This window comes from Balearica regulorum, chromosome 17 (genome assembly GCF_011004875.1).
Source record: "Balearica regulorum gibbericeps isolate bBalReg1 chromosome 17, bBalReg1.pri, whole genome shotgun sequence".
Lineage (NCBI taxonomy): Eukaryota > Metazoa > Chordata > Aves > Gruiformes > Gruidae > Balearica > Balearica regulorum.
In genome coordinates, this window is record NC_046200.1 from 13,206,064 (window position 1) to 13,231,127 (window position 25,064).

The 25,064-nt window shown below is 58.4% G+C and overlaps 1 protein-coding gene across 1 annotated transcript; it reads right to left on the reverse strand.

The window, feature by feature from the left end:
• Positions 1–850: 850 nt before the first annotated feature.
• On the reverse strand, positions 851–8,115 carry LHX5 (LIM homeobox 5). Its single transcript, XM_075769494.1, has 5 exons — positions 7,533–8,115; positions 5,516–5,739; positions 4,034–4,311; positions 2,447–2,612; positions 851–1,218 (listed from the first exon to the last, which is right to left on the reverse strand). The coding sequence occupies exons 1-5, from the start codon at positions 7,703–7,705 to the stop codon at positions 851–853; spliced, it is 1,209 nt and encodes a 402-aa protein (XP_075625609.1). The 5' UTR covers positions 7,706–8,115.
• Between the last annotated feature and the right edge of the window lie 16,949 nt (positions 8,116–25,064).

Below are 25,064 nucleotides of genomic sequence, written 5' to 3' on the forward strand. Positions count from 1 at the left end.
AGCAAAAACTATAATACATCCTTAAATTGGCGGAGCCTCCGGGAAACGTTGGGGTGGGACTCGGTGTCGAGGCTCGGGTTTAATTTCTGCTGTTGTGGTGGTCGGGTTGGTTTTGTTCTGGGTTTTATTTTGTTTAGTGGTTGGGGGTTTTTTTGTTGTGTTTTTCCTGTTTCTGCCTCTTTCTAACGTCTTTCCCACCGTGTGGGAGCCCAATCTCAGCCAGTCACTGGGGCAGCCCTGGGCCCAGCCCCTCACCCACCCACCCCCTCCCGCTACCCATCACCAAAAACCGGGTCCAAACCCACCTTCTCCTTAGGGATAAAATGGGAAAAACAAAAACAAGGGCACAGGAGGGGCCGGAGGGGGGGTTATTCCTGCTATTCCCCATTTCCCGCCCCCTCCCCCCTCCATGGTGTGGTAGGGGATAATTAAAAAGGATGCTAATTAGCAGGGGGGAGCCCTGCCCCAGCCCCCCCTCTCCCCAGGCGCTGCCGGGGTGGTGGGACCTGTGTCCAGGCGAGTTCAGCTTTGGTCCGAGAGGCGGTGGTCCCGATGCCGGCGGGGGGGGTTCTTCGGGGCTGGGCACCATTCATTGCCCCCCCCCCCCCAAAAAAAAAACTGTTGGGGGGAAGGTGCCAGGAGGGGGAGGTAGCGGGGTGGCCCCAAGGTCCCGGCAGGGGTGGGGGGGCTGTCTGCAGTGATGGGGGGCACGCAGGGATGCGTTTTGGCATCGGAGCAGGGGTCTTTATCCGGCGATGGCGACGTGATGCGTCCAGGGAGGGGGGGGGGACACGCGTGGGCCGGGGGAACGTGGGGGTCTTTTCCCCCTCCACGCGTGCCCGCACCAGGCCTACCACACCGCCGCCTCGCTGAGCTCCGGGTTGGGGTGCGAGAGCCCCCCGCTGTAGCCGCTATTGCTGGACATGGAGAAGGGCGGGCTGGGCCCCCCGCTGAAGACCTCCCCCGGGATGGGGTGCAGCGAACCGGTCATCCCCGGCTCGGGGCTGGGGGTGTCGGGATGCGAGATCATATCCGTGTACCTTTGGTTTTCTGAGGAGTGGTGTCCGCTTAGGGGGGGCTCCAAGGGTCCCAGGGGTGTGGAGCCGGGTCCTGAGTTCTGAAGGTAGCTGGAGTCGGCCGGGGACTGGGCTTGGGAGGGCGGCCCGTGGGGGAAAAAGTCATAGTTGCCTCCCGGTCCGTAGTAGTCACCTTGGTAATCTGCGGGACGTGGGAGAAAAGGATGGAGCTGGTCACCCGGGGCCAAAAACCTTCCAAAAATCCCACCGTGCCCCATCCCCAGCCCTGCCTTCTCCCCCGGATCAGCGTGGCCACCCCCTCCGAAATACCCTGCTGGCTCCTGGGGTGCGGGGCCCAAAGCGCCGGCTGCAAATTTGAGCCCAGAGCGAGAAATAAGCCTGTCCTAAGGGCTGCAGCGCTCGTGGCCCTCTCCCTGCCTGGCCTGGAGGGAGGGGGCATAGGGGGGCGAGGAGTGCGGGGCTGGGGCGTGCGGGCGGGCTCAGTTTAATGCTGAGATAACGGGCGGAAAATTATATATACATATAAAGGGAATGGGGAAAAGTATAGAGAAAGTGACTGGGGAAAAAAGATATGTAAAGGGAATAGGGGGAAAAATATATATAATAGGGAAAAAAATATATATATAATGGGGAAATTATATGTATGTTTAGCAGCCCGGAAGGGATCTAGAAACTAACTGCAGGGCAGCAAGGGGTGCCTGGAAAGCCCCTCATCGGAGGGGAGGCTTTGAAAATGCACCTTGGGGAGAGGGGGGGGCTGCAGGGAGCAGGGGGAGAGGGGGGGCGGCGGGGCCGCCCCGCTGCGCCCATCCCGTCCCGTCGGGGCGGCTGGGGGGGGTCGGGGCCCGGCGGCAGTGACCTTCCATATGCTGCGGGCCCGGGAGGTAATTGGAACAAACGCGGCCTGAAAGGGGCACAAAGGCCCGCAGCTGGGGCTTTGTTCGGGGAGAGGGGCCGCCGCCGCCGCCACAATGCCCGGCCGGGGAGGGGGGCGTGGGTGTGAGTCTGCGTGGGCATAGACGTGTGCGCGTACGGTGCCGTGCGTGTGCACGGCGGGGGGGGGTGGGGGGGGGTGTGAGCACACGTGTGGACGTGGGGGATGCGCCTCCGTGCGCTGGCGTGTGCATTGCACGGCCGTGGGTGTGCACACGCGTGGGTACGCACAGCGGGGCGGGCGAGGGCACGGGTACCTCGGCGTGCGTGGGGCCGGCCGGGATGGTGCGGCGGCCGCGGGTGTGTGCCCCTCACCGTCCCCTCGGGGCCCCGGGGGGGGGGGGGGCAGCGAGCGAGGGGGGAAGGAAAAACGCAGGGAGAAGCGGGACAGGGGAGGAACAAAGGGGAAGGGGGGGGGTGGAAGGACGGGGGGGGGGGGTGTGACCGGGGCAGGGCCCCCGCGGACGGTCCCTCACCTCCGTAGTACGTGTAGGGCGTCGAGCCGAGCATCTCGGACTCGTCGAGGCGGCCGCCGAGGGGCCGCATCCTGCGCGGGCTGCGGAAGAAGGCGTGCCGGCGGGCACCCAGCGCGCTCAGCTGCTTCATCCGCCGCTCCTTGGACCGGCGGTTCTGGAACCAGACCTGCGGCCGGGCCGGCGTCAGCACCCACCGGGGATTGGGGTACCGGGGAGCCCTCTGGGTTGGGGACCTCCCCGCACCCCAAGTTTGGCTGGGGGTTACTGGGGAAAGGGATGAAAATCTTGCACCCGCCTGGGAGGGGATGGGTTTTCCCACCTTTGGGTGGTTTTTAAGGACTCCCCCTCCTGCTGCCAGTAACCCCAAAAGGTACAGGGGAGGGGGGGCACGCACACCCGAAATAACAAGGTTTATTAAAATCCTGGCTCCCTGGCTGCATCCCCCTCTGCGCATCCTCAGCCTACGTGTCCCTCCCAGGGAGAGGGCAGCCAGAGGATATGGGAAGAATAATTTTACCTTATAGGGGGGAAAAGAAGGGAGGAAAAGAGAGAAGGAAAAGGGGGGGAGGAACTCCGGATCTTGGCAGACATAAGCAGAAAGTGGGGAGCAGGGAGATGAGCACCTGCTGAGGCAGGCAGGGAGTCAGAAGAAAAGCCGGCCGGTGAGGATGGAGATAAAAGGGAAGGGGAAGACGCGGCTGCCTCTCTACGGGGCATCGCCTCGTCTGAACCACACGGCTTCAGCCCGTGCACGCCTGTCCCCCAGCCTGGTGGGGTGTCCAGATTATTGCCCCACTCCCCCCACCGCCCCGTGTCTCCCAGGGACGGAGCAGCTTGGGGAACCAGCACATCACGCTCCTCCGGGACTGCTCCTGCTCCCTTCTGCCGGGAGCCGGGAATCACAGCTCTGTTACCAGCAAAGCCAGAGAGTCCTCCCCTATTAATGCCTCTATTAAAGCCCATTAATCCCTACATTTCCGCAGGGATTTTCTTCACGGAGCCAGTGTGGTAAGAAAGTGCCGGGCTGCCTGCAGAGAGCAATGGCTTCTCCTTGCTTTCACAAGGCCGGAGCGTCCATCTCCCGGGCACGCCGGGGGATCCTGCTCGGCCCCGGGGGAAGCTGTGCCGCTGGCTCGGCGAGCGGCAGCGGAGGAGCCCGGCTGGCTCACGTTTTGGGGCTGTTTTCCATCTCTTCCCATGGGGTTGGTGTATTAAAGCGGAGGGTGGGGGATCCCCGCTAACCCACGGGAGCGTGGGGTGGGTGCAGGGCTGGGCCTGGGGTGACACTGGCAGGGGACGGACGGGGTTTGCCTGTCCCTGCTTCCCCAGCTCATGGGACCAGCCTCGGGGTCCCAAACCCTTCCCAGCACCTGGGGGAGACGCTCATGGCCTTGAACTATCTGGGCTCCCACCAGCACCCCTTCTCCTTCCCTTCCCATGCGGGTCCTTTCCCTGTCTCTGCTCCTGTGAAGTTCTGATGTCACAGGAACCTCGGTCAGTGGCAGGAATGACATCAGGCTTTTGGGTGGGGAAGGGCTGTGGCGGGGCAGGGGGACGAGCCGGGGGGGTGGGCTGGGGCTGCCCTACCTGGATGACTCTCATGTTGAGGCCGGTCTCCTGGGCCAGCTGCTCTCGGATGTGACGGGTGGGTTTGGGGGTGGCGGCGAAGGCAGCTTTGAGGGTCTCCAGCTGCTTGGCTTTAATGGTGGTGCGGGGCCCCCTCCGCTTGGTGCCCGAGTTCTGCTCCTCGTTCTCGTTGTTGGTGGTCTCCTTGTCCGAGGAAGTCGAGTTGTCCGTCTCCTTGGTGTCGTCCTGCATGGGGTCCTGGAGATCCGGGGACAAACTCCTGTCTGTACATGAGGACACTGTAAAGGAGACCCAGAGAGGAAAGGGGGGTGGGGGGCGGGTGACTTAGGGGAGAGATCAACCCCCCTTCTCCTCTGTCCTCCCCGGCCCACCCAGCCCAGCTGCTGTCCAGGAGAGGGTTTGGGGGTGCTGGAGAGCAGCGAGGGGTGCAGATCGCCTCTGCCTCCCCGGTACCCCTAAAGCATCATCCCCCCGACATCACGCACAGCTCCAGGCAAGCGCCGCCCGCTCTGGCCCTGCGCGCTGTGTCATGCCGGCTGGGGGGAGCTGGGGAGGGGGCGATCCCCCAGGCCCACCGCAGCCCCCGGTGCTCCCCCTCTCGCCTCCTGCGCCTTTCATGCTGGGAAACGGGATGCACCGCCGGGAAAAACGCAACCGGTCCCTGTCGGGGTCTGGGAGGGGGGTCTCCAGTCATTGCCTTGAGCCTGGCTCACACCCCCCCCCCCAGCCAACCCGTCCCACGGGGACCCTGATGCCAGCACCCCCCCAAGGCCAAGCTCTACTCGCCTCGCTCACAGCAGCGGCCCCACTGACTGGCGTGGCAGGATCCGGCCCCGGGTGCTGGACGGAGAGAGAGCCCCCGGAAGGGGGTGAGCACAGGCGCCCGGCATGGCTGGGACAGCAGGAGTGGGCCTGATCCTGCTGTCCTGACGCAGAGACAGCTTCCAAGGAAGTCAAATGGGAGCTTTGCCTCTGGGTGAAAGGAGGCGAAGGATCAGGCCCACGGCGCGGGGGGACCGGGCATACTCGCGGGGGGGGGGGCTCCGGGGTGTGGGGGGCTCCGGGGCGTTGGATCCCGGTTCCCCACCGCCCCGCATCCCCGCTGCCGTAGGGGCCGTGTGCGGGGCGGGAGCCGGGGGAGCGATGCTGCGGGGGCTGCACCTCGGCCGCCGCTCATCCCACGCGTGTCCGCATCCCGCGTGGGGGTCACAGAGGCTTCCCCCCCCCCCCCCCCCCCGCGGTTCGAAGGCTTTCACCTCAAATCTCTCCCTCCCCCCGCGGATTAATGGGGGGGTGGGGGGTGTCGGGCTGGCTGCGGAGTGCAGCCCCTCACCCCGCAAAGCGCAACCCCCTCCCCGGCCCGGCCGGAGGTACCGGCAGCACCACGGCGGCTGCCCGGAGCGCTCGGGTGCTGCCTGCTCCTGCCTGTACGAGCGGCGGGGATGCGGCCCCGGGCGGTGCGGCGGGCTGAGCCGCTCGTACCTGAGTTGAGGCTGCTTTCCTTCAAACTGGGAGAGTTCAAATAATCCTCTTTGCAAACAAATTTGTTTTCGTCTATGATATAGAGTTCCTCGCCCGTGGAGAGCTGCTTGTTGCAGACCATGCAGGTGAAACAGTTCAGGTGAAAGACTTTATTCCGGGCTTTCCGGACGAGGTCGCTGGGGGAGATGCCTTGGGAGCAGCCGGCGCATTTGGTACCAAACCTCCTGGAGAGGGGGAGAAAGGCGAGAGCTGGGACCGGGGGTGGGCTGCGGGGCCGGGGGGGGGGGGGGTGTGTGTGTTTGCACCCATCCCCCCTTCTCAAAATCCCACCGCGGGATCCTTCAGCGTCTCTCGCTGGGAGATTTGGGGGGGGGGGGGGGGGGGGAACAGGCGATTTGCACCCCTTGTCCCTTTGAGGAGAGGAGGAGGAGGAGAGCCTTCATCCCCGCGCAGCCCCGCTCGCAGGGGCAGGGTGGGCTGCGGAGGGAGCTCAAGGTTTGGGGTGTCCCCACCCGAGGGACACACACACACACACACACACACACGCATCCTAGACCGGATTTGGCCCCAGGAGGGCCGGAGGGGAGGGGAGGGCGGCGGGGGTTCCCCTCGGCGCTCCGCGGGGGTGGATTTCGTTTCAGCCGGTGCCTCCCGGGCAGGGAACGGGGGGGGGGGCTCCGCCCGGTGCCGGCCTGAAAATCCCGGGCAGAAAACGGGGCTAATTACGGCCAGAGCGACGGAAAAAGGGAGCAGCGGGTGCGGGGGACGCTGCGCACCCAGAACAACAACGGGCGGCGGGGAAGGGAGCTCCGTTCCCCGAAGCATCCCGGGGTCCCCAGCCCGGCGCCGGCACCGTCCCGCTCTCCCGGGGAGGATTTTTCCCGGTCGGGAACACCGCTTTGGAAATCTCCTATTTTCCTTCCTTTCACTGGAGGCAGAGCGGGGTGGTTTTTTGTTTTTTTTTTTTTTTCCCTCAGGAGATGCCCTTTTTTTTTTTTTAAAAAAAAAAAAAAAATTCCAGGGAATCCGAATTGCCTGGAAATGATCTTCCCCAAGGGGAAGGAAAAAACCCAAAAAAACCAAAAAACCAAAACCCAACAACCCTCCACACACACACACACACAACCAACCCACAAAAACCCACCAAAAAAAAAAAATCCAAACAAAAAACTCAAAAAACCAAACCGCCTCAAACCCCAAAAGGAACAAAACCCCCTCGAACACACACAAAAAGATGCCCCTAAAGCCCGGGAGCGGGGCTGCCGCTGCCAGGTCCCCGGGGGAACCGGGGGCTGCCAGGCCCCGGGGTACCTACGCAGGGTCCCCCCCTTTTTCCCTCCGGTCGCGGCACAACTTCTGCCTCCCTCGCTGCTCCCCGTGACGTTGATGTAGTGGGAGCATTAGGAGTCATAAGTCATCGCCCCCCCCCTTCCCATCCCGGCCCCTAATTTCCTCCGCGGCCCCTTATCGCAGTCATTAGGGGCGTTTAAGGAGCGGCGGAGCGCGGGGCCCCGCCGGAGGGAGGGAGGGAAAGGGGGGGGCGAGGTTTTGGCCACCGTCTTCACCGGGGCCTGTGGTCCTGGGAGGGGGCGAGGAGCTCCAGGCCGGACCCCGGAGGGTGCGGGACACACACACACACACACACACACGGCTGCCGCCGCCGTGGGCCTGCCGCGACGGGGCGGGCGGTGGCACCGGCGGAGCGGGGCCCGGTGCTGGTGAAGGCAAGGTCATGGGGAGACTGGGGGGGGTGCCCAGCCTCGCCGCCCCCACTTCGGGCTGCAGCAGCCGCCGGCCCCCCGCACCCCCCCGGGGCTCCCTCGGCCCGGGGAGCTGCTTCCCCCCCCCGAGCGGTGGGGCAGGCTCGGTGCGGATGCCCGGCAGAGAGGGATGGGCGGAGAAGCGGGGAGCCCCCCAAGCTCCCCCTAAAGCTCCCGGGGAGGCACCGGGGGCCGGAGGCGGTGTAAACCTCCGCACCCTCTCGTCCCCGTTTGCAGGGTTCTGTGGGGGGACTCACCTGAAAAAGTCATTTTTGCAGTAGAGTTTGCCTTCCCTGGAGAAGCATTTCTCGGTCAGGTTGCACTTGCACTCGCAGCACTGGACGCATTTGATGTGCCATGCCCTGTCCAAGACGTTCAGCAGGAACCGGTCCAAAATCGGCCTCTCGCAGCCCGCACAATGCACCATCATAACCTCCGCCGGGGGATGGAGACGCGCAAACGAGAAGTCAGCCCCGCGCCGGCACACGGCGGCGGCTCAAAAAATTCAGGAAAAAAAAAAATTAAAATTAAAAAATAAAAATAAAAAATGAGGGAATAACGAAAAATTCAGGGGAGGGAAGCGGAGCGGCTGTCAAGTTCTTCCCCCTCTTCTCTCCGGAGCCTCGGCGGCGGGAGGGAAAAAACGATGCCCCCCCCCAAAAAAAAAAAAAAAATCCAAACCACCCCCGAGAAATAACAATAATAATAATAAAACCCCCCCAAATCCACCCCCCGGTTCTTCCGGAACGCCCCGGGAGCCGGCGGAGCGGCGGCCGCGCTGCTGGCGGGCTCTGCGGCAGCGGGCGCGGCGGGAGGGGTGCATGAACCCCCCCCCTGCAGCCGGCAGCCCCGGTGCCTCGCTGTGCTCCGCCGCCGCCGCGCCGCCACTCTCATGCTGTCCCCATCGCCAGCTTTGTCCCCCGCCTTAGTAATTCGCGCATCCTTATTCAGATTTAGTGACGTAGAGGTCCGCGTCGGCCCGGTTGCGGCCAATGGAAGGGCGGTAACCATGGCAACCTCTTAATTTATAGCATATCTAAATTGGCTCCAGCCTTGTGCTTGGCACAGAGGGAAAAAAACAACGCGCCTCTATTGTTGAGGGTGGCTTGTACCTGTGCCGCCAAGTGAGTATGCACCTGGCTGGGGGGCCGGGGGGGGGGCACGCTGCGAAACCCCTCTTTTCCCACCAATTCGCCTTTTATTTTTATTTATTTCTTTTAAAGGAATGCTGCGGGAGGGTTTTGGGGAGGTCCCGAGTTGGGCTGGGGGAGAGCATCACCTGGGTTGGGGGTTGGTTTAGGGGGGTTTTGCGTAAGGGGGAAGAGATGCTTTTGTCTGGGAGAGCAACAAGCGGGAAAGGGGGTGGGGGGGGGATTTGGGGGGGGGGGGAAGGAGGAGGGGGTCGGGGGGCGCGGGGAGGGCCGCGCAGCGTGGCGGGATGAAAAGTTCCCCCGGCAGCAGGCAGCGCGGAGGTATGCGGCCCCCCCCGGGCCCCCCGCCCCCCCGGCCTTTGTCCCACGGGCCCGCCGCCTTCCCGCCCCTGCCCCGCTCCGCGCAAGGCGCTGGCAGCTCCCGGGGGGACAGGGGCGGGGGGGGGGGGGCCGGGGGGGGGCCGGCGGGCGGGCGCTGCCCCCTCGGACAGTGGTTTGTGGTTTGTTTGGGTTTTTTCTCTTTACTTCCAGGTGCGGCGGAGCTGTAAATCGCCGGCTGGCCGTGCGGGAGGGGACGGAGTGCAGGATTGGACCCGGCGCTCGGGGGTTATGGGGGTGGGGGGAGGAATTGGGGGGGGGGGGGGTATTCTGTCTGGGGCCGGGGGGGGCCGCTGCCCCAGCCCGGAGCTCCCAGCCGGAGCGGCGGGGTCGGTGTGTCGGGCGGCCCCGCCGTCTCTCCCTCCGTTTTCCCGGGATTTGGGAAGGGGACGGGGCAGCCCTGGGGTCCGGCCGTGCGGGGAGGAGGAGGAAGGCGTCAGGGCAGGTGAAGGCCAGCCCTCCTCTCCCCTTCCGCGCCTGTTTCTCCTGCCAAAATCTCTAAATTTATATTTTATTTTTTTTTTCCGGGGTAGAAGGGCTCTGCCAAAGCCCGCTCCGGCCCGGCAGCCGCGGAGCATCCCGCCGCCGCGGAACGTCCCGCCACCGGCTCCGCACCAGGGAGCGGAAACGCTCCCGGTAGCGGCAAACCCCCCCCCAAAACCCGCAGCGGCACAAGGGCATCGGCGGGGAAGTGGAGGCGGTTTCGTGTGTGCCCTTGGGTAGGGGTGTTTGTGGAAAGAGCCAGAATCGAAATAAGAAAATACAGACAGAAGAGACTACGAGAAAAGAGAGAGAAAGAAAAGAGAAATAAAGAGAGAAAGAACACTGAAGGAAAGAGAGGAAGCGTGTGAGAAAAAAAGAAACAGAAAGAAAAGGGAAAAGAGAGAAAAAGGGAGTGAGGAAAAATAAATTAACGGAAACAAAAAAAAAGGAAGGAAGGAAAGAAGGAGAGACAGAAGGAAAAACGAAAGAAAAACGAAGAAAAAATAAGAGAAGGAAAAAGAAGAAAAAAGAAATAAATGAACGAAAGAATAAATAAATAAAAAGAAAGAAGGCAAGAAATAAGACGGGGAAAAAAGGGAAATAAGGGAAGAGTAAAAGCGAACGAAGGAAAGAAAAAGGAAAGAAATAACGGCGAGAATGGAAAAGAAAGGAAACGAAAAAGCGTGAAAGAAAAGCGTCAGATCGAGCGAGCAAGGAAGAGGAGGGAAAAGAAAGAAAACAAAGAAGGAAAAGAGAAAGGGAAGCGAGAAGGAAAGGAATAAAAAAGGCAATAAACTAGAAAGGGCAGAAATGGGCAAGAAAGGCGAAGGCAAAGGAAGAAAGAGGAAGAGACCGATCGTGGCCGCGCTCCCGCCGAGGCTCTGCCCAAGTTTTTGGGGGCTCCTTCGGCTTTTCTGGGGCCCTTTGCCCGGCGGCCGAGTCGCTCCCGCTGCAGCGCCCGGGGCACCGCTGCTGGGGGGCCGGCTGGTTTCGGGGGGGCCGAGGGGAGCACGGCAGCGGGGCCGGGGCTGGGGGGGCCGCGGGCATCTCCCTCCACGCCGGGCCGAGGAGGAAACCGCCGCAGGTTCAGTACACACCTCACCGTAGATTTAGGGAGGTACGCGTGTGTATGTATATATATATATATGTACACGTTCACGGCTGGACGCGTGTGCGTAGATAGAAATGTGTACGCACACGCGTAGACGCGAATATGTATACGCGCACACGCGTGTCCGTGTGCCCGTCCCGGCGGTAAAGCCCCCGCTTGCAGACACCGCAGGATTTTCGTTCCCACGGAGAAACGCGGGCGCGGGTGGCGGCTCGGGCGGCCCCGCTAAGCACCAACGGCGTGGGGCTGCGTGGGGGCGACGCGGCGGGCGTGTGCGTGTGCCAGCGGCGGTCCCACGCCGTAACGGGGCTGACACAGATAACCGTACGGATAACCCGGTTCCTACGGATAACCCGCAACGCGCCAGCAAAAGGTGCGCGAACGGCACTCACGCCTTTGCTTGTGCCCACGCACACACGCTCCTCTCCCGCGGCCTTGCACACCCGCACAGCCCGCTCTCACGGCCTTGCACACCCCCCGTGGCCCTCGCTACGGGTCGGTGGGTGATGGCCCAGCCTGCCCCGCCGCCGTGCCGGTCCCCCCGCCGCGATGCCGCTCTGCAGCCGGTACCCGCAGCCGGGGACTTCCCCGCTTGTCCCCTGCGGACCCGGCGGCGGCGGGGAGGCGATGCCGGGGGCTCGGCCGCCTTTTTCGTTTGAAAGTAAAGGAATAAATAAAGCCAAGGGGAAGGAGAGCAAACACCCCCCCCCCCCGCCCACCCCATCAGCCACATTCCCCTATGGTAACAGCTGGTAATTCAGGCCACATAATATCCGCCGATATGTAACTAATAAACCTATTGTGTTTTAACAGGGTAATGCACGGAGAAGCAGCGTCGCTTATACAAGATGTTGATGGAATTTACCCTCTCTCTATATATATATTAAAAAAAAAAAAAAAGTCCCCTTTCAAGAATAAAGTGTATCAACTTACAACACAACAGACGGCAGAGGGATAAGTGAAACAGACAAAAGACAAACAAGATAATAATCTGTTTCCAATCAGTTAAGCCCTGTAGAATTTGTAATACGCGGTTTGCATATTCCCCCTGTGTTTTGTAATTAATTATCTATCTGTTAGGATGCTCCGCCGCCGACTTTGTTGATATTTCCAACTATTTTTGGTTGTAGGCGGCGGTCGCGCCGGGAAGCGCGGATGAAGCGCGGAGGAGCGCGGAGCGGGGCCGGGCTCCGCGCTTCTGCCCGGCCCGGGGAAGCCGAGCCCGGGCGCGGGGGGAGGCGGCGGTTCCGCGCCTCTCCGCGCTCCTCCGCGGGGCTGCTGCCGGCGGGAGCGCTTTTGGGGGCGGGCGAGGCTTTCTCCTCCCCGCGTTCCCCTCCTTTCCCCTGGTAAGAGGGGGACGGTGCAGGTTTTAACATTAAACAAACCCAGCAAGCATCTCCTCGCCGGGCCATAGGCGTTTCTGAGTGACTGCGTTACAAATTGTAAATTTAAATAGCTCACAGGATTCATTACCTCCCGCGTCTGATTTCACCCAGCCGTGAAAAATTGTCCTGGTGTACCACTGAGAAAGGGTTTGCTGCAAAGAGCCACAGTCTAATCACCAGCTTTCTCTCTCCAACAAAAGTGTAATTATTTTGTTTTGGGTGTAAATATAACCCACGGTACAAAAAAAAAAAAAAAAGAAAAAAAAGGAAAAAAAAAAAAAAGATAAACCTCCAGCAGCGTCTGAATGCATTACAGGGCCGTTTAAAAAGATCCGTCCTAAATTAATACCAAGGTTAAAAGGGGAAGGCAGCTGGGACATGGAAATTTCCGTATTATGGGGAGGGGGGGGCGCGGTGCGCGTGAGTGTGTCTGCGAGTGTGCGTGTGCGTGTGCGTGTGCGTGTGCGTGTTCACACCGCCGGCAAACAATGCGGCCCCCGCGCACAAAGCGCCGCGGAGCCCCACGCAGCCCCCACGGTGCCACCCGGACCCCTCCGACCCACAGCTCCTTCTCTTCCTCCCCCCCCCCGCCCCGCAAAGGGGGCTCCGAGGAAGGGCCGGGGTCCTTTAAGCCTCCCCCGGGGGGGGGGGGGGGGGGGATGCCCCAGCCGGGGTTGGGGCGGCTCTTTGCTCCCTGCGGGTGTTTTTGTAAACGGCGGGGGGGGGCTGAAAAAAAAAAAAAAAGAAAACAAACAAACAAAAAGCCCCCAACCCCACCGCGGCCCAAATACAAACGAAGAACAGTGGAGTTTTTATTTTTGTTCACCTCCCTTTTCTTATTTTTAACGAATTTATTTTTCCTTCCCTCCGAGCTCCAGCCCGGGGTTTCGGAGGAAGAAACGGCACAAAACGAAAGGCGATGCCGGAGCCGGCGGTAGGGTGAAGCCCCGGGAGAGGCTGAACGGCCGCGGGCTCGGTCGAAGCCGTTTAAAGAGAAAAACCAAAACCATAAAAAAAAAAAAAAAAAAAAAAGCGGTGGGGGGGAACGGGAGAAGAAATCCCAAACCAAACTGAAAACACACACACAAAAAAATAAAATCAGGCGAGGAGCAGCGGGGTGGGTGCCGGCCGGTGGCTCAGCGGCCCGTCGGTGCGAGCCCGGGCGGGGAGAGCGGCCCCACGGAGCGGAGCGCCCCGACTCCCCCGGGGTACCGCGGCGGGGCGGCCCCGGTTGGGGCTGTCGGAGCCCCGGAGCTAGCTGCTCCCAGTTTTGGGGGCAGCCAGTGCCGACCGAGGTGCCGCTTCTCCCACCTCCCCGCTCCCCTTTCCCAGCCGCGATTTCCCGGCACTTCACCGGCCGCTGCCCCCACCCTCCCCACAGCCCTTTTAATCAATTCCTTTTTTTTTTTTTTTTTTCCCCCCCCGTGGGCGGTGGTAATTGGCGAAGCTTTAATTGCACCACCCCACCCCCCCCCCCCCCCGAGCCCCTCCTAGCACCGGCACGATCCCGGGGTCCCGTTCCCATGGCCCTGACGGTTCCCCGGGGCTAACCCGCCCCCGGGTCTCCCTCCCCGGGCTGAGGGCCCCGCTCTGCTCGGAGCTGGCCCGGAGCCCCGTGGCTGCCGCTCCCCACGATTCCGAATCGCGGGTGGGCAAAGCCTACAGCCAGGCTGTGCTGCAGCGTGTGTTGCAATAAAGAAACCGGAGACAGCTAAACCCAGAGCTTCGGAAACTTAGTGACTTGAGGGGGACGCGACGAAGAACTCGCTCCAAATTTTCTCGGGTGATCCCCGGCCCGCTTCAACCTCCCGTCGATGCGACCGCCCCCCCCGGAGGGGCTGCTCGGGCCGTTCCCACCCGCTCCCCCCCCACCGCCTTCCCGCTAATGAGCGTGTGTGTTGACACGGCGAGGCGATGCCCCCGTTTGCCTTTGTTTGGGAGGTGTGAAAGAGGGAATCTGCATGAGAAAAGCCGGCGGCAACCGCGGAGCTCCGCATAGCAGCGGCGGGACGGAGCGAGCCGGTGCGTGGGGAGTCCGCCCTGGCGGGGCAGAAGCCCCGGGAGCGGGGGGAGAGGGGAGGGGGGGACACGGGACGGGGATGCGTGGCGGGGGGGGACGACGGGGGACAGGGCTGAAGCCGGGGGTTGTGGTGGAAGGGAGCTCGCCCCGGTGCTCCCGTCGGGGGTCGGGGCTGAGCCGGGCGTTGGTAGGGGTTTTACCCCCCCCCCCGGGCACCCCCCGCACACGGGATCCCCAAAGCTGGCGGGGCGCTGCGTGTCCCCGCCGGGCTGTGCCCCCCTGGCTCCCTCCTTGGATTTTTCTTGGGAAACAGGGAGCGGGGAGCACACGGCCCGCACCTGCGGGCGGGATGAGGGGGCTGGATTACAGCGCTCCCACCTTCCTGCTAATGGCAACCTTGGGGCGACTGGGGGGGACACACAGGGGCGGGCTGAGAGCGCCCCAAAGCCACGCGTGTCATGGAGCCATGGGGGCCAGTGAGGGCGGCGGGGGAACCTCCAGCGGGGACGGCGGTTTGCCGGGGCTGGCGGCGGCGGAAAACGGATCAGGGCCGCTGCCCTCTCGCTCCCACGTCCCGGGTGGGCGCGCAGCCCAGCTCCGGGACGGGTTTGACCCCGATGCCTTCGGCAGGGCTGAGCCCCGGGATGGGGGAACCCCTGCCGGGATCCCCGACTCCGAGCCGCGCCGGGTCCCGCCGGGGCCCCCGAGCCCTGCCTGGCCCTGGCACCGCGGTGTCCCCCGCCGTGTCCCCCCATACCCCCCCCCGCCTCCCGTGTCCCACCCGTGTCCCGCCCCGCCGTGTCGCGCCCAGCCGGCGGCGCGGAGCTCTCCAGGGTGCTGAACCGCGCGGCCCCCAGCGGGCCCGGCCCCGTCCCGCCGCCCCCGCCTCGCCCTGCGGGTACCGGGGCACCGGGCACGGCTGCCCCCCTCCACCCTTCCCCTCCTCCTTTATTTCGTTCGTCTCTCTCGCTCGCTCTTCCCCTCTCTGTTTTTCTCCTTTTTTTTCCATTCTCTCCTTTTTTGTCCTTCTTTTTCTCCTGTTCTTGTGTGGTTTTGGTTTTTTTTTTTCCACCCTGTTTTTCTTCTTTTATTTTTTCTGTTTTTCTCCTCTTTCTTTCTCTCTCTTTCTTTTTCTTTATTTCTTTTTCTTTATTTCTTTTTCTTTATTTCTTTTTCTTTCTTTCTTTCTTTCTTTCTTTCTTTCTTTCTTTCTTTCTCTCTCTCTTTCTTTCTCTCTTTCTTTCTCTCTTTCTCTCTTTCTCTCTTTCTCTCTTTCTCTCTTTCTCTCTTTCTTTCTTTCTTTCTTTCTTTTTCTTTCTTTCCCTTTGCAGCTCTATTTCTCCTTTCCCCTCTCATTCGCACACATTCAATACCGACATCTGTCTCTCTTTTTCTCTCCTTTCCCGTTTCTCTCCCTCCTCCCACAGAAAGCTCCGTTTGCCAGAAAGACTGGAAATTTTGCAAACACGACGATGTAATTAGCAGACACCCATCGGAGCCCCCCAGCCTCCCCGGTTCTGTGCGAACATTAACCGCCTGATGCCGACGGGAGCCGGGCTGCGCTGCCCGGGGACACCGCCAGCTCCAGGCACCGTCCCTGCCGCGGGGGTAGGGACCAGCGGGATCTCAGTGAGAATATTTGGGTTTTTGGTTTTTTTTTTTTTTTCCTCTTACAGCGGCTGCGATTAAAACCGAAGCCCAGACTGGCGGTGCCTGCCCGCCCCGAGACGTGGCAGCGCGGGGGGGACCCCCGCCCCTCGGTCCCACGCCCGCGGGGGGACCCAGGCGGCCGAGAAAAGGAAGTGGCGAACCCCGAGTGTCACGGAGCGTTGACACTCCGACACGTCCCACCTCTCCTCTTGCACAAACGCTCCTGTCCTTGCACTCACACACCCCCCACCCCGCATCGCCCCCCCCCCCCCCGGGACAGCGAACCGGCAGGACCGCCGGCTCCTCCCCGGGCCACCTGCGTGGAGTCCCGGACCGGGGCTTGCCTGGCTTCCCCTGCCCCAACACCCCGGTGAGGGGCCCGGGGTCTGCACGGCTCTTTGTCTGCTTCGGCCTCTCCTGCACACGCACGCACACACACACATCCTTTCCCTGCATACACCACCCAACCTGCACATTCCCTTCTGTTCCTTCATGCATGTCCACGTATGTGCACACCCCCCCCACGCTTCCCTGCACACACCCAGACCCTCTTCCCCTACACCTCCACGGCTCAGAAACACAGCCCTTCCACATGTTACACGCACACGCCAGCCAGCCTTAACGCACACACATGTTCCCCCTGCAACACCCATCTCGGTGGCCCTGCCTTCTCTGACGTACCCAGGCTCTGTGGGAGCTGACACCATCCCTCAGCCCCATCTTTTTGTACCAGGAGATGAGTTTTTTCTCTCTGTGTAGGCCAGAAGAGAGACCCCTTCCTGGGGTTGCCTTGGGGCCAGGAGTGGGGCTGAGGGTTTGGCCTAGGCTGCTCCAACGCCCGTTTCACAACCCAGGTGAGAAGCCGGGGGCAGAAGCACCTCATGCTGGGCAGGGATCTGAAAACACCTCCATCGCCTCAGGGAAGGGGGAGGCTGCACATGGGACCTCTCTAACCTCAGCTGCCAAATGTGCAGTTCTGGTGAGCGTACTTGGACTGTCACCTGGGCACGTGGCCACGCTGCTTGCTTTCTCCTGCCTTTCCCTCTCCTCTGTCACCATTGGAAATACACAACCTGCCTCTTTTAACCATGATCAGGACCACAAAAGCAGACCCACTTGCTCTGGTCAAGGTGGTCTCCCATCGGTACCTGGGTATCATGGACTTCCCAAGGTGCCCGAGAGCCAAGATCTGGCAGCAGGGTACCGTGGGGGCTGTGAAGTGAGGTGGAGGGTTGAAAGGGGAGCAGCATCCCTGCAGGCTTGGGAAGCTGTTGGTTTCTTTCCATTTTTCTTTAAATGCTTCTGATCCTTTTTTTTTTTCTTTTTTTTTTTTTTTTTTTTCCAGCAGGGCAAAACCCAGCGTGGGGGAAGATAGGTTTAGCGTGTTCATTGGACACAACTTCTCACAGCTGGAGGTGGGAACGAACGAGGGCCAGCCTTGGAAGGGTTCCTCACCTCAGCCAGCGTGGGATCGAGCCCTGAGAAGGCACTGCGGGGCAGAGGGGCTCCCAAGGGGACCTCCCTCCACCCAGGCCTTGCTGCAGTGAGTCCCGAAGCAGAGGCGGGCACCCCTTGTGCAGGGACGACCTTAACCCCTGCAGCGCCTGGGTGGTGACGAAGTGCCCTTGTCCCCGGCATTTGGGGCTGATTCGTGAAATTAGCTACGGGAATAAGGAGCATTCAAACAAGTGCAAGACTCGCTGGGCGGTGTTCTGCTTTATTGTGTTACTGTAAACAACTGATGGTTTGGGCAGCTTCCCTTGTGGGCTCATGTGAGCTTGACAAGTAATTCAGGCAGGGAACATAGATGAGGCTGATGCAGTCTTGCTTTTTATGAAAAGATGACATATCTCTCTGTGTATATAGAAATGTGAAGGTGTTGCACATGTATGCACACATATCCATGCCCTCACAAACTCTACAGGTCAAGCCTGGGGTGCAAACCTTCCCCTGACCCCCATGCCCTGCTCATGCAGCCCAGGGGGCTTGAGTCTGTATGCACACTCACGCACGCTCGCACGCGTGGCTTGTGGTGCAGAGGGAGCGGAGCTGGAGGTGTGAGCGTTTTCCTCCTGTGCCCTCACAATCCCAACCCAAGGCAGCAATTAAAGAGGCCATTTTCTCTTTGCAGAATCTGAACCTGATTCTGCACTTGAAAGCCAGGGGGGATTAAATCCGGCAGAGGCAGGCTCAGGTCTTTGGCTCGCAAATGCTTTGTGCAACTTCTCCAGACTTCAGCGGGGACAGCATGTACAGAGCTGAGAGCAGCCCCTGGCCCCGGCTCTTAATTTCTTTGCACTGGTGCATGAGAGGAGATTAACAGAAAGAGCAGAAGGCTGCACCTCTGAACTCTTTGCTCACTCCTCACACAGCATCTTTCTTTGTTTTCCCTCGCATCCACATCTCTAACCCTGTGGAACCCAGGCTTTGGCTGGCTGCAAACTGCGGACATCAGTCCTGTGGTGGGCCAGCTATAATTTCTTTTCTTTTTTTTTTTTTTTTTTCCTCCAGAAACATGAGGGATAAACACAATAATTTCAAAGAAGCGAAAGCTTCCCGCTGTAGAAGCCAACAGGGACCTGCCGCGAAGTCCTGGTACGGTGTGTCACTGACACTGATTCAATCTGACACCTGGGTGTCTCCAAAGCCATCACATTGTGTGCTGCAAATGTATATTAACATTAGTATGCATTGGCACAATATGGATCCATTATTCCAAATGCTTATGAGAACTAGGTGCTCATAGGAGCAGCTGCTGCTTTTTAAGCCTCAGAGCATCAATAGATTCATAGATTTTAGGGCCAGAAGGGACCCCGACGATCATGTAGTCTGACCTCCCACGGAGCACGAGCCGCAGAGACTCGCCCGGTAATTTCTGCATCCTGCCCCGTGACTTGTGGTTAAGCAGCAGCCTCCCCTGCGAAAGGCAGCCAGCTTCGGGATCCCTAGTGATGGAGAAGTTGATGTCTCCCTCCGTAAATTTGTTCTCTTGTTTTATCACTCTCCTCGTTAATCATAAAGGGGCAATTTTTAATTTCAAGGCTCAGCTTGTGTAGATCCAGCTTCCCACCACTTGGTCCTCTTGGGTTCCTTCTTCTCCCATATCAGAAAAATGCCTTCCCCCTTTTGTTGAAGTAGTGACGACATAGGAGAAGAGAAAAAAAATTCAGTGTCCTGGAATGTCATCTGAAAAAGGATTGGTACTTCTTATGGGTGGAAATGGTGTCTGACAGATGGTCAAGTTTTGGGTGATTCCCTGACTATAAGTGTTTAGTCTTTGTTAAAAAAAAAAAAAAAAAAAAAAAAAAAAAAAAAAAAAAAAGAAGAATCTGCCTAAATGCATTTTGCAGCAAAGGGGTAATGCTGTAGAAGTGGTTTGGTTTCTGTTACTTCTCTTGCTCCTAGAAAATGAAAGAAAAAAAGAGAATGAAAATCCACTATATCAATGAAATAAAAATGGCTGAAAGTCCTATATTATGGTCACAAAAATTTTTCAAATAAACATGGCCTGGGTGGCAGCTGAAGATGGGTAATTATCACTCAAACCACCTCTGATCCCCAAAGCACCGACAACACCTCACTGACAAGGCTTTAGAAATCCAGAGTGGAGGGGTACGGTGGTGGGCACAGAGCCTGCAGGCATGGGACAACCTGCCTGCCGTCGTACGGGACTGGGGCAGCGGCTCCAGGACGGGGACAGGGCTGGGGAGCTGAGGAGTGGGCTGGTGGCTGCAAGGCAGGGGACCCCTCCTGTGGCCCCCGTTCCAGTAACTCCCAGTCCCTCCCCATGCCGGGCTGCCTCAAGCTGGAAAGATGCACTTCTGCCTTCCCAGGGGAATCTCTTGGCTGACCTCAGGAGGTTTTTTTTGTCTCCTTTCTGAGATTATGTGACCCCTTTGATAGCATTTCCTACATGAAACAGCTAGTAGGTGACCAACATAAAACTAAAACCCCTTTCATATCCTCAGGTGACGGTGGTAGAAGCAAGGTTTAAGACAAACTGTACTTCTCACCATGAGTTATCTGTGGAACTCCTCACTGCAGGAGCTTAATGGATTAAGAGGAAACGGGACAAGCTCCTAGGAGAGAAATTCCTTGAAGGATGTTCAAGGAATTTCTGGCTTTGGTGATCCCCAAGAGCATCCCAGGGACCTGTTACAGATGCTTGCCCTGCTCTGCCGCTCTTCCCCAGATGATGGCTCCTTGTCCCTCCTGGGAACAGCAGTCTGGGAAAGGTCCTTTCCTCGGTCAGGATGTGGCCATTCCTCTGTTCTTATGTTTATTTTTCTCCAGCTCAGTATTTTCTCAAGATCTGAGAAAGTAAGGAACAATTGCGTTCATGGAAAGGATGTCTCTAGCATGTCTCCTCCTATCCCACCTTGTGCGAATAGCTTCTTTCTTGGCTGCTAAGCTGAATCCTGGTTTGCCTTTTCTGTTCCATTGCTCGGCTAATGTCACAGCAGGCATATCCCTCACCTCTCATAATCTCTGACAATGATGAGAGGAAATGAAAAAAGATTATTTAGTATCATTTTTTTTCCTTCTACTAGACGTTTCATGTAGGAAACACTTTCAAAGAAGAGGGATGAATCACACAACCACAGAAATTAGAGATGGAAAAGACCTTTTAGGTCAGCCAGCCCATTTCCCTGTGAATGCAGAACAGCTTCTGAGTACAGTTAGATTTTTCAAGGACTTTGTCCAGTGTAAACCAACTTTAGCAAGAAAGCTTCAACTTAGTCCATTCCAAGATGGCTGTAGCTGGAAGAGGGGTGGTTTTCAACCGGGGTGTGATCTGAATGCTCCTTAACTTTCTTCCAAGGGAGACGTGGACATCTGCCGAGGTTTAATGAGGAGATGCTGCAGAGCTGAGCGCATGGAGCAGCTGGGTGGTCTTCGATAGCTCAGCTGGCTGGGGAGCTGGCCCCTTCCCCACCCCAACAGCAAAGCCATGAGTGATTGCGTGGTGCAGATCCCAGCGGTGTGAGAGCGAGGGGCTATGGTAGTGTTGCTACGGGGTGATGGACAGCAGATCTGCTGTGGCTTGCATGGGTTGGAAGCTAAGGGCCCAAGCTGGATGGTCACAGAGCCACCTTGGGCAACTCCGGGCAGCTCCGTTCCTCAGTTTCCCTTTTGGCTGGCTGGGGTCTCAGCTCTTTGGGCCTCTCAGCATCGGGCTGGCACAATTCATGCTATGAATGCCAAATAAACCATTCCCACCCTCAGCTCTGAATCCGGTATCCTAGGCCACCTTCCCAGCCATGGAAAACCTCCCCAGAGGTCAAGCTACAATTAACTAACAATACAGGTGGAAGAAAAAAAAAAAAAAAGAAAAAAGAAAAAAGAAAAAACAAACAAAAAAAGACATCCTCAGACATTTCATATCCAAGTGGAATCACTTCACACACAGTTGTGTGCTTCCAAACCCCCACTGACGTGGGAGCAGTGGAGGGACATCTGAACCCAAATACAGGCAAAGAGCTACCCAGGTCCTACAGAAAACTGCTTCCCAGGGAGGGAGAGGAGGAACAGAAAGAGTAGGGAAGGGAAAGGAGGATAAATTCCTAACAATGTTAATATTCAAAGAAATCTCTGGTCCAGGGATTTGCTGTTGAATACAGATTTTTGGCTGTGTGAACTTTCCCCCAGTGACTCTGCAAATCCTTATACTTACATTTTTTGGGGTCATCTTCAAAAGACATAATGTCTCTGAGCATGGGATGCAGGCGAGAAGGGCCCTTCCAATTAACCCAGGAGGGACAGCATCCCTCCTGCCTGCTCCGACCCTGCACCGTTAGGGATGGAGCAGGATTGCCAGAGCTCACCTCCAAACGATGCCTTAATCCCCCTCCCCAAAATCCCCGACCCCTGATCCGCACAGAGACAACCATTTTAAAGAAACAGTGTCACGATGTGCCACCTCCTTCTCATAAGTGGTCACCTGCCAGCTTCGACTGGAGGCGTAATTACCATCCTTGAGGCCTGATCCATCTTATTCCCCTTGAAGTCGATGAGGAAACCTCCCAGACTCTGCTGGAAGCAGTATTAAGATTCCCCCCCACACCCCCCCCCCATCTTTTTTCCCAGGATTTATCTCCTTGCGAGGACGGAGGATCCACCCAGCGTTGAGGCTGGCCTGGCCGGGGATGGAAGGGTCTGGAGGGAGGCATTGCCTTGGGAAGCCGGCGAGAGGGAGAGAGAAAGAAGAGCAAACACAGGTCCATTAATCCGCAGTTAGTCTGCCTTTTTTGTTAGGAAGATGAACTTGATGAGTTAATTAAGCCACAGCCTGTAAAACCAGTTTATTTGCATAGCAAACTCCTGGGCCAGTGTGCTGTGAGCGGGCATAGACGTGCAGACAATTCTGGGGAAATTACAGCCTCATTAATATGCTAATCTGGTTGCAGGCCTGGAACGAGTTTTGGGTTTGCGGTGCTTGGGGGGGGGTGTCAGGGGGGGCGTTGCTTAGCAACCCTTTCCTCCAGGTAACCCTTCTCTTGCTTGCCCTTGATATCCCCCAAGGATTACCAGGGAAGGAGGGGGGCTCCGCTGTCACGCAAGAGTGAGCAAAGTGAAAGGCAAACACGGGGGGCTGGAGCGCAGGGGTGCATCGCTCCCCTTGCACGGCATCCAGGCACGCACCCCCAAACGGCGGCGGGCAGCTCCCCGCCCTCCCCAAATCAAGGTACGGAGGCGATCGTTGCAGATGCGCAGTTGTCTGCAAGCGCGCGTTGCGTGCAACATGCGTGCGCGCACATAGATGGGCACGGTTGCTGGGTGAGGAGCGCTCGCAGTCCCCGAGCGCCCAATCTCCCGGCCACCAGTGCTCCCCAGCCGTGCGTTGGCACGGGCTGCTCCCTGCTGATGGTCACCCCTTGGCCCGTGACACCCATCCCTGGGCACGCAGCTCCCTGCTGAGCACTCCTCTCCATCGAACTGTGCTTCTCCAGCCTGCCCTTCCTGTGTCCCCTACAGCTGCCCTGTCTCCCTGACTGTCCGCCCAGAGTGGCTCAAGCCCAGAGCTCCTTGTCTACCCCAGCTTCCTGCTGCACTGGTCAGGATGGGAGCATCAGGCATCTGTGGGAGGAATACAGCATCTCTGCCCCCACCAGCCCCTGCAGTGCCCGGACCCACCCCTTCGGGGGCAGGAAGGGGACTGTGTCTCTGCCCCAGGTTGGTTGTACAGTCAAGAGCTTCCTCCTGCACCTTAACCTCCAGTGACACATCATGACAGCAGAGCAAGCATCCTTCACCCATCCCATCACCAGCTACCAGAGGAAGGGACATGCCCTGGGTGTCCTGCTGTCCCACAGTGCCGGTGTCCACCAGCCTTGGACCACAGAGAAAAGTGGCAGTACATCTTCTGCGGCAATACCAGGGCTTTTCCAGCAAGAGGACTTGTCAGAAGTGGTAGGGGACATTCGTACCATGCAGGTCAAGAAGACAAAGTGCCCACTGCGGAACTGTAACAGCAGATCAAATCTGGGCAAGCCCTACATCCTCCGTCCCAGGGGGTTACACTCGTGTTTACCCTGCACCCTTTTCTCCCAGCAAGTGCTACTACCTGCCAGGTCTCTGTGACAGGTAAGCAATGGGAATTCACATGCTGCGGTGTCTGTGCCTGCAAAACGAGGCCAGGACAGAAGCCTCAGAGCTGATGAGGACATCTGGGTCAGATCCATCCAGTCTGTGCAGACTAGATCTCTGCCTCTAGACCATTCCCTCACTGAGAGGAGAGTCAACTGGAGTTTAAAAATCTGGAGGTGCGTGTTCAGCTCCCTTGCTCCACCGTGGAGCTTCTCAGTCCAGATGAATCAGGACCTAGCTGCAGTAGGAATTAGATGCCTAATTGCCCCCTAGGCTGAGGGCTCTTTGCTGACCAAATCTGGCTCTTGGTCAATGGAGACTGAGAGCTTGTGCTGGGATGGAGGAGACTCTCCTCTCTCCATAGCTTTGTCCCGTAATGCTTGGAAACATCCACCTCTACTCATTCACCAGCCCAAACGCTCTTATTTGAAGTGTGAACAAGTGTGCCAGGCAGCAAGTTTTTGCATTAGATGTTTCCCTGCCAAGAAGCAACTCTGACTTCTCTGGAGGAGGCCGATTCCCTGGATCGCTGCTGGAGACACCGATATGCAGAAGGGAACTGCTGCCTTCCTACCTGGGGAGTCCCAGTCTCCAGGGCTATCCATCCGTTAACCTTCATGAGCTCAAATATTTATTATTCATATTACCCTGAAATGTGCTAAAAAGATGAAAAAAGGAATTAATGTGCCAGATCTTGCATCCACCTTTTAGCTTATTACAGTGCTAAAGCAGTATTAACATTTACAGTATATGAGCTCTGCTTTGCTTGTGCCTGAGGCCAGGGGGTTTAAGCCAGTGCCGAAGTTAATAGCGAGCGCTGGTTAGAAAAAGCCCATTATGTCATAAAGTTGGAATTTCACTTGGGCAGTGGCCACTGGCTCTTTCCAATTGGGATGCAATGCCATCCTCTCAATCCCTTTCTGCTCTGTCGCCTGCTCCAGCTCGCTCTCCCTCTCACATTCAAACAAGAAAAGAATGGGGGGAAATTGTGTTTTTCTTCTCAGTGCTGGTGAATCGAAGAGCATCATGTTTGCCAGAAGATAATTGGTTCAGACTCTGGCCAAGAGGCCTCATCCCCTCCTGGAGCGATGCTGGGAGGTGCCATGCAGTTGGAGGTGTTCCTGGGCTCCATTTCATCTGTCGTGCTGGAGATTCTGGGCTCCTGGACATCTCCTCCTTTACAGCTTGAACATATTGGTTCATCCAACTTACATGTGTTCTGCTTAAGGTTGTCTTTATGAGCATCTTCTGTCCCCCACTAGGAAGGATCTGCCTGTAAAAGTGTGTGGAGTCCAGCAGTGCGGTGGCTGCGGTGTGCCGCCCTGCCAGCCTCTGCTCCGGGGATGCCAGAAGGAAACTCTACAAGCCATGTACGTGCCTGTGGCTGCTCCTTGCAGCTCTGCTTTGAGGAGACACTGTGCTCTCCTTGAAACCCAACAGCCTCATCGCTAGGCAATGTCTGCTGGGGTGCCCTTTGGGGGTCATTGTGCTACACAGTGGTGGTGATGGGGCAGATGCATCCTTACCTGATGGATACCCCTCTACCCTCTCCCCATACACCTTGTAACCCTGGAGAGCCCCGCACCTTGCAACTGGTTCATGCCCTCTGCAGAGAGAGGTACCTCGGCCAGTCCTGTGGCTACTGAAACTCACTTGGCCCTGCCACCGCCAGGAGCTGCCATGGACAAATTGTCTGGGCTTCAGTCTAACCGAAAAGGTCAAAGCCCCCCTGAGATCCACTGTCTTGATTCACATCAAATAACACCTTTTAATTTCACTAGGATGCTGGGCAAATGCCCAGCCCAGGGAGTAAGAAAGTTTCTGCTTTGGTGCACCCATACCATTGAGACAAGGCTCTCAGCCCTGAAGGTGATGGGCATCAGGGGCCTGTGGGCACTAATCAGCCTTAATGGCCCTGACCAGCTTCACCTGGGGCCTCCACCCACACCCTCTGCCCATGAGTGGGAGGTCTATTTAAGCTGAGCCCTGGGTCCTTGCTTTCTTCTTGAGCTTTGCTGTAGGTG

Excerpts from the sequence above, each read along its gene's own strand:
- LHX5 (XM_075769494.1), bottom strand. The coding sequence starts at position 7,705 with ATGATGGTGCATTGTGCGGGCTGCGAGAGGCCGATTTTGGACCGGTTC. Across the intron at positions 4,312-5,515 it reads GGAAAGCAGCCTCAACTCAG|TGTCCTCATGTACAGACAGG; the intron begins GTACGAGCGGCT and ends TCTCCTTTACAG. Across the intron at positions 1,219-2,446 it reads GCCCTACACGTACTACGGAG|ATTACCAAGGTGACTACTAC; the intron begins GTGAGGGACCGT and ends CACGTCCCGCAG.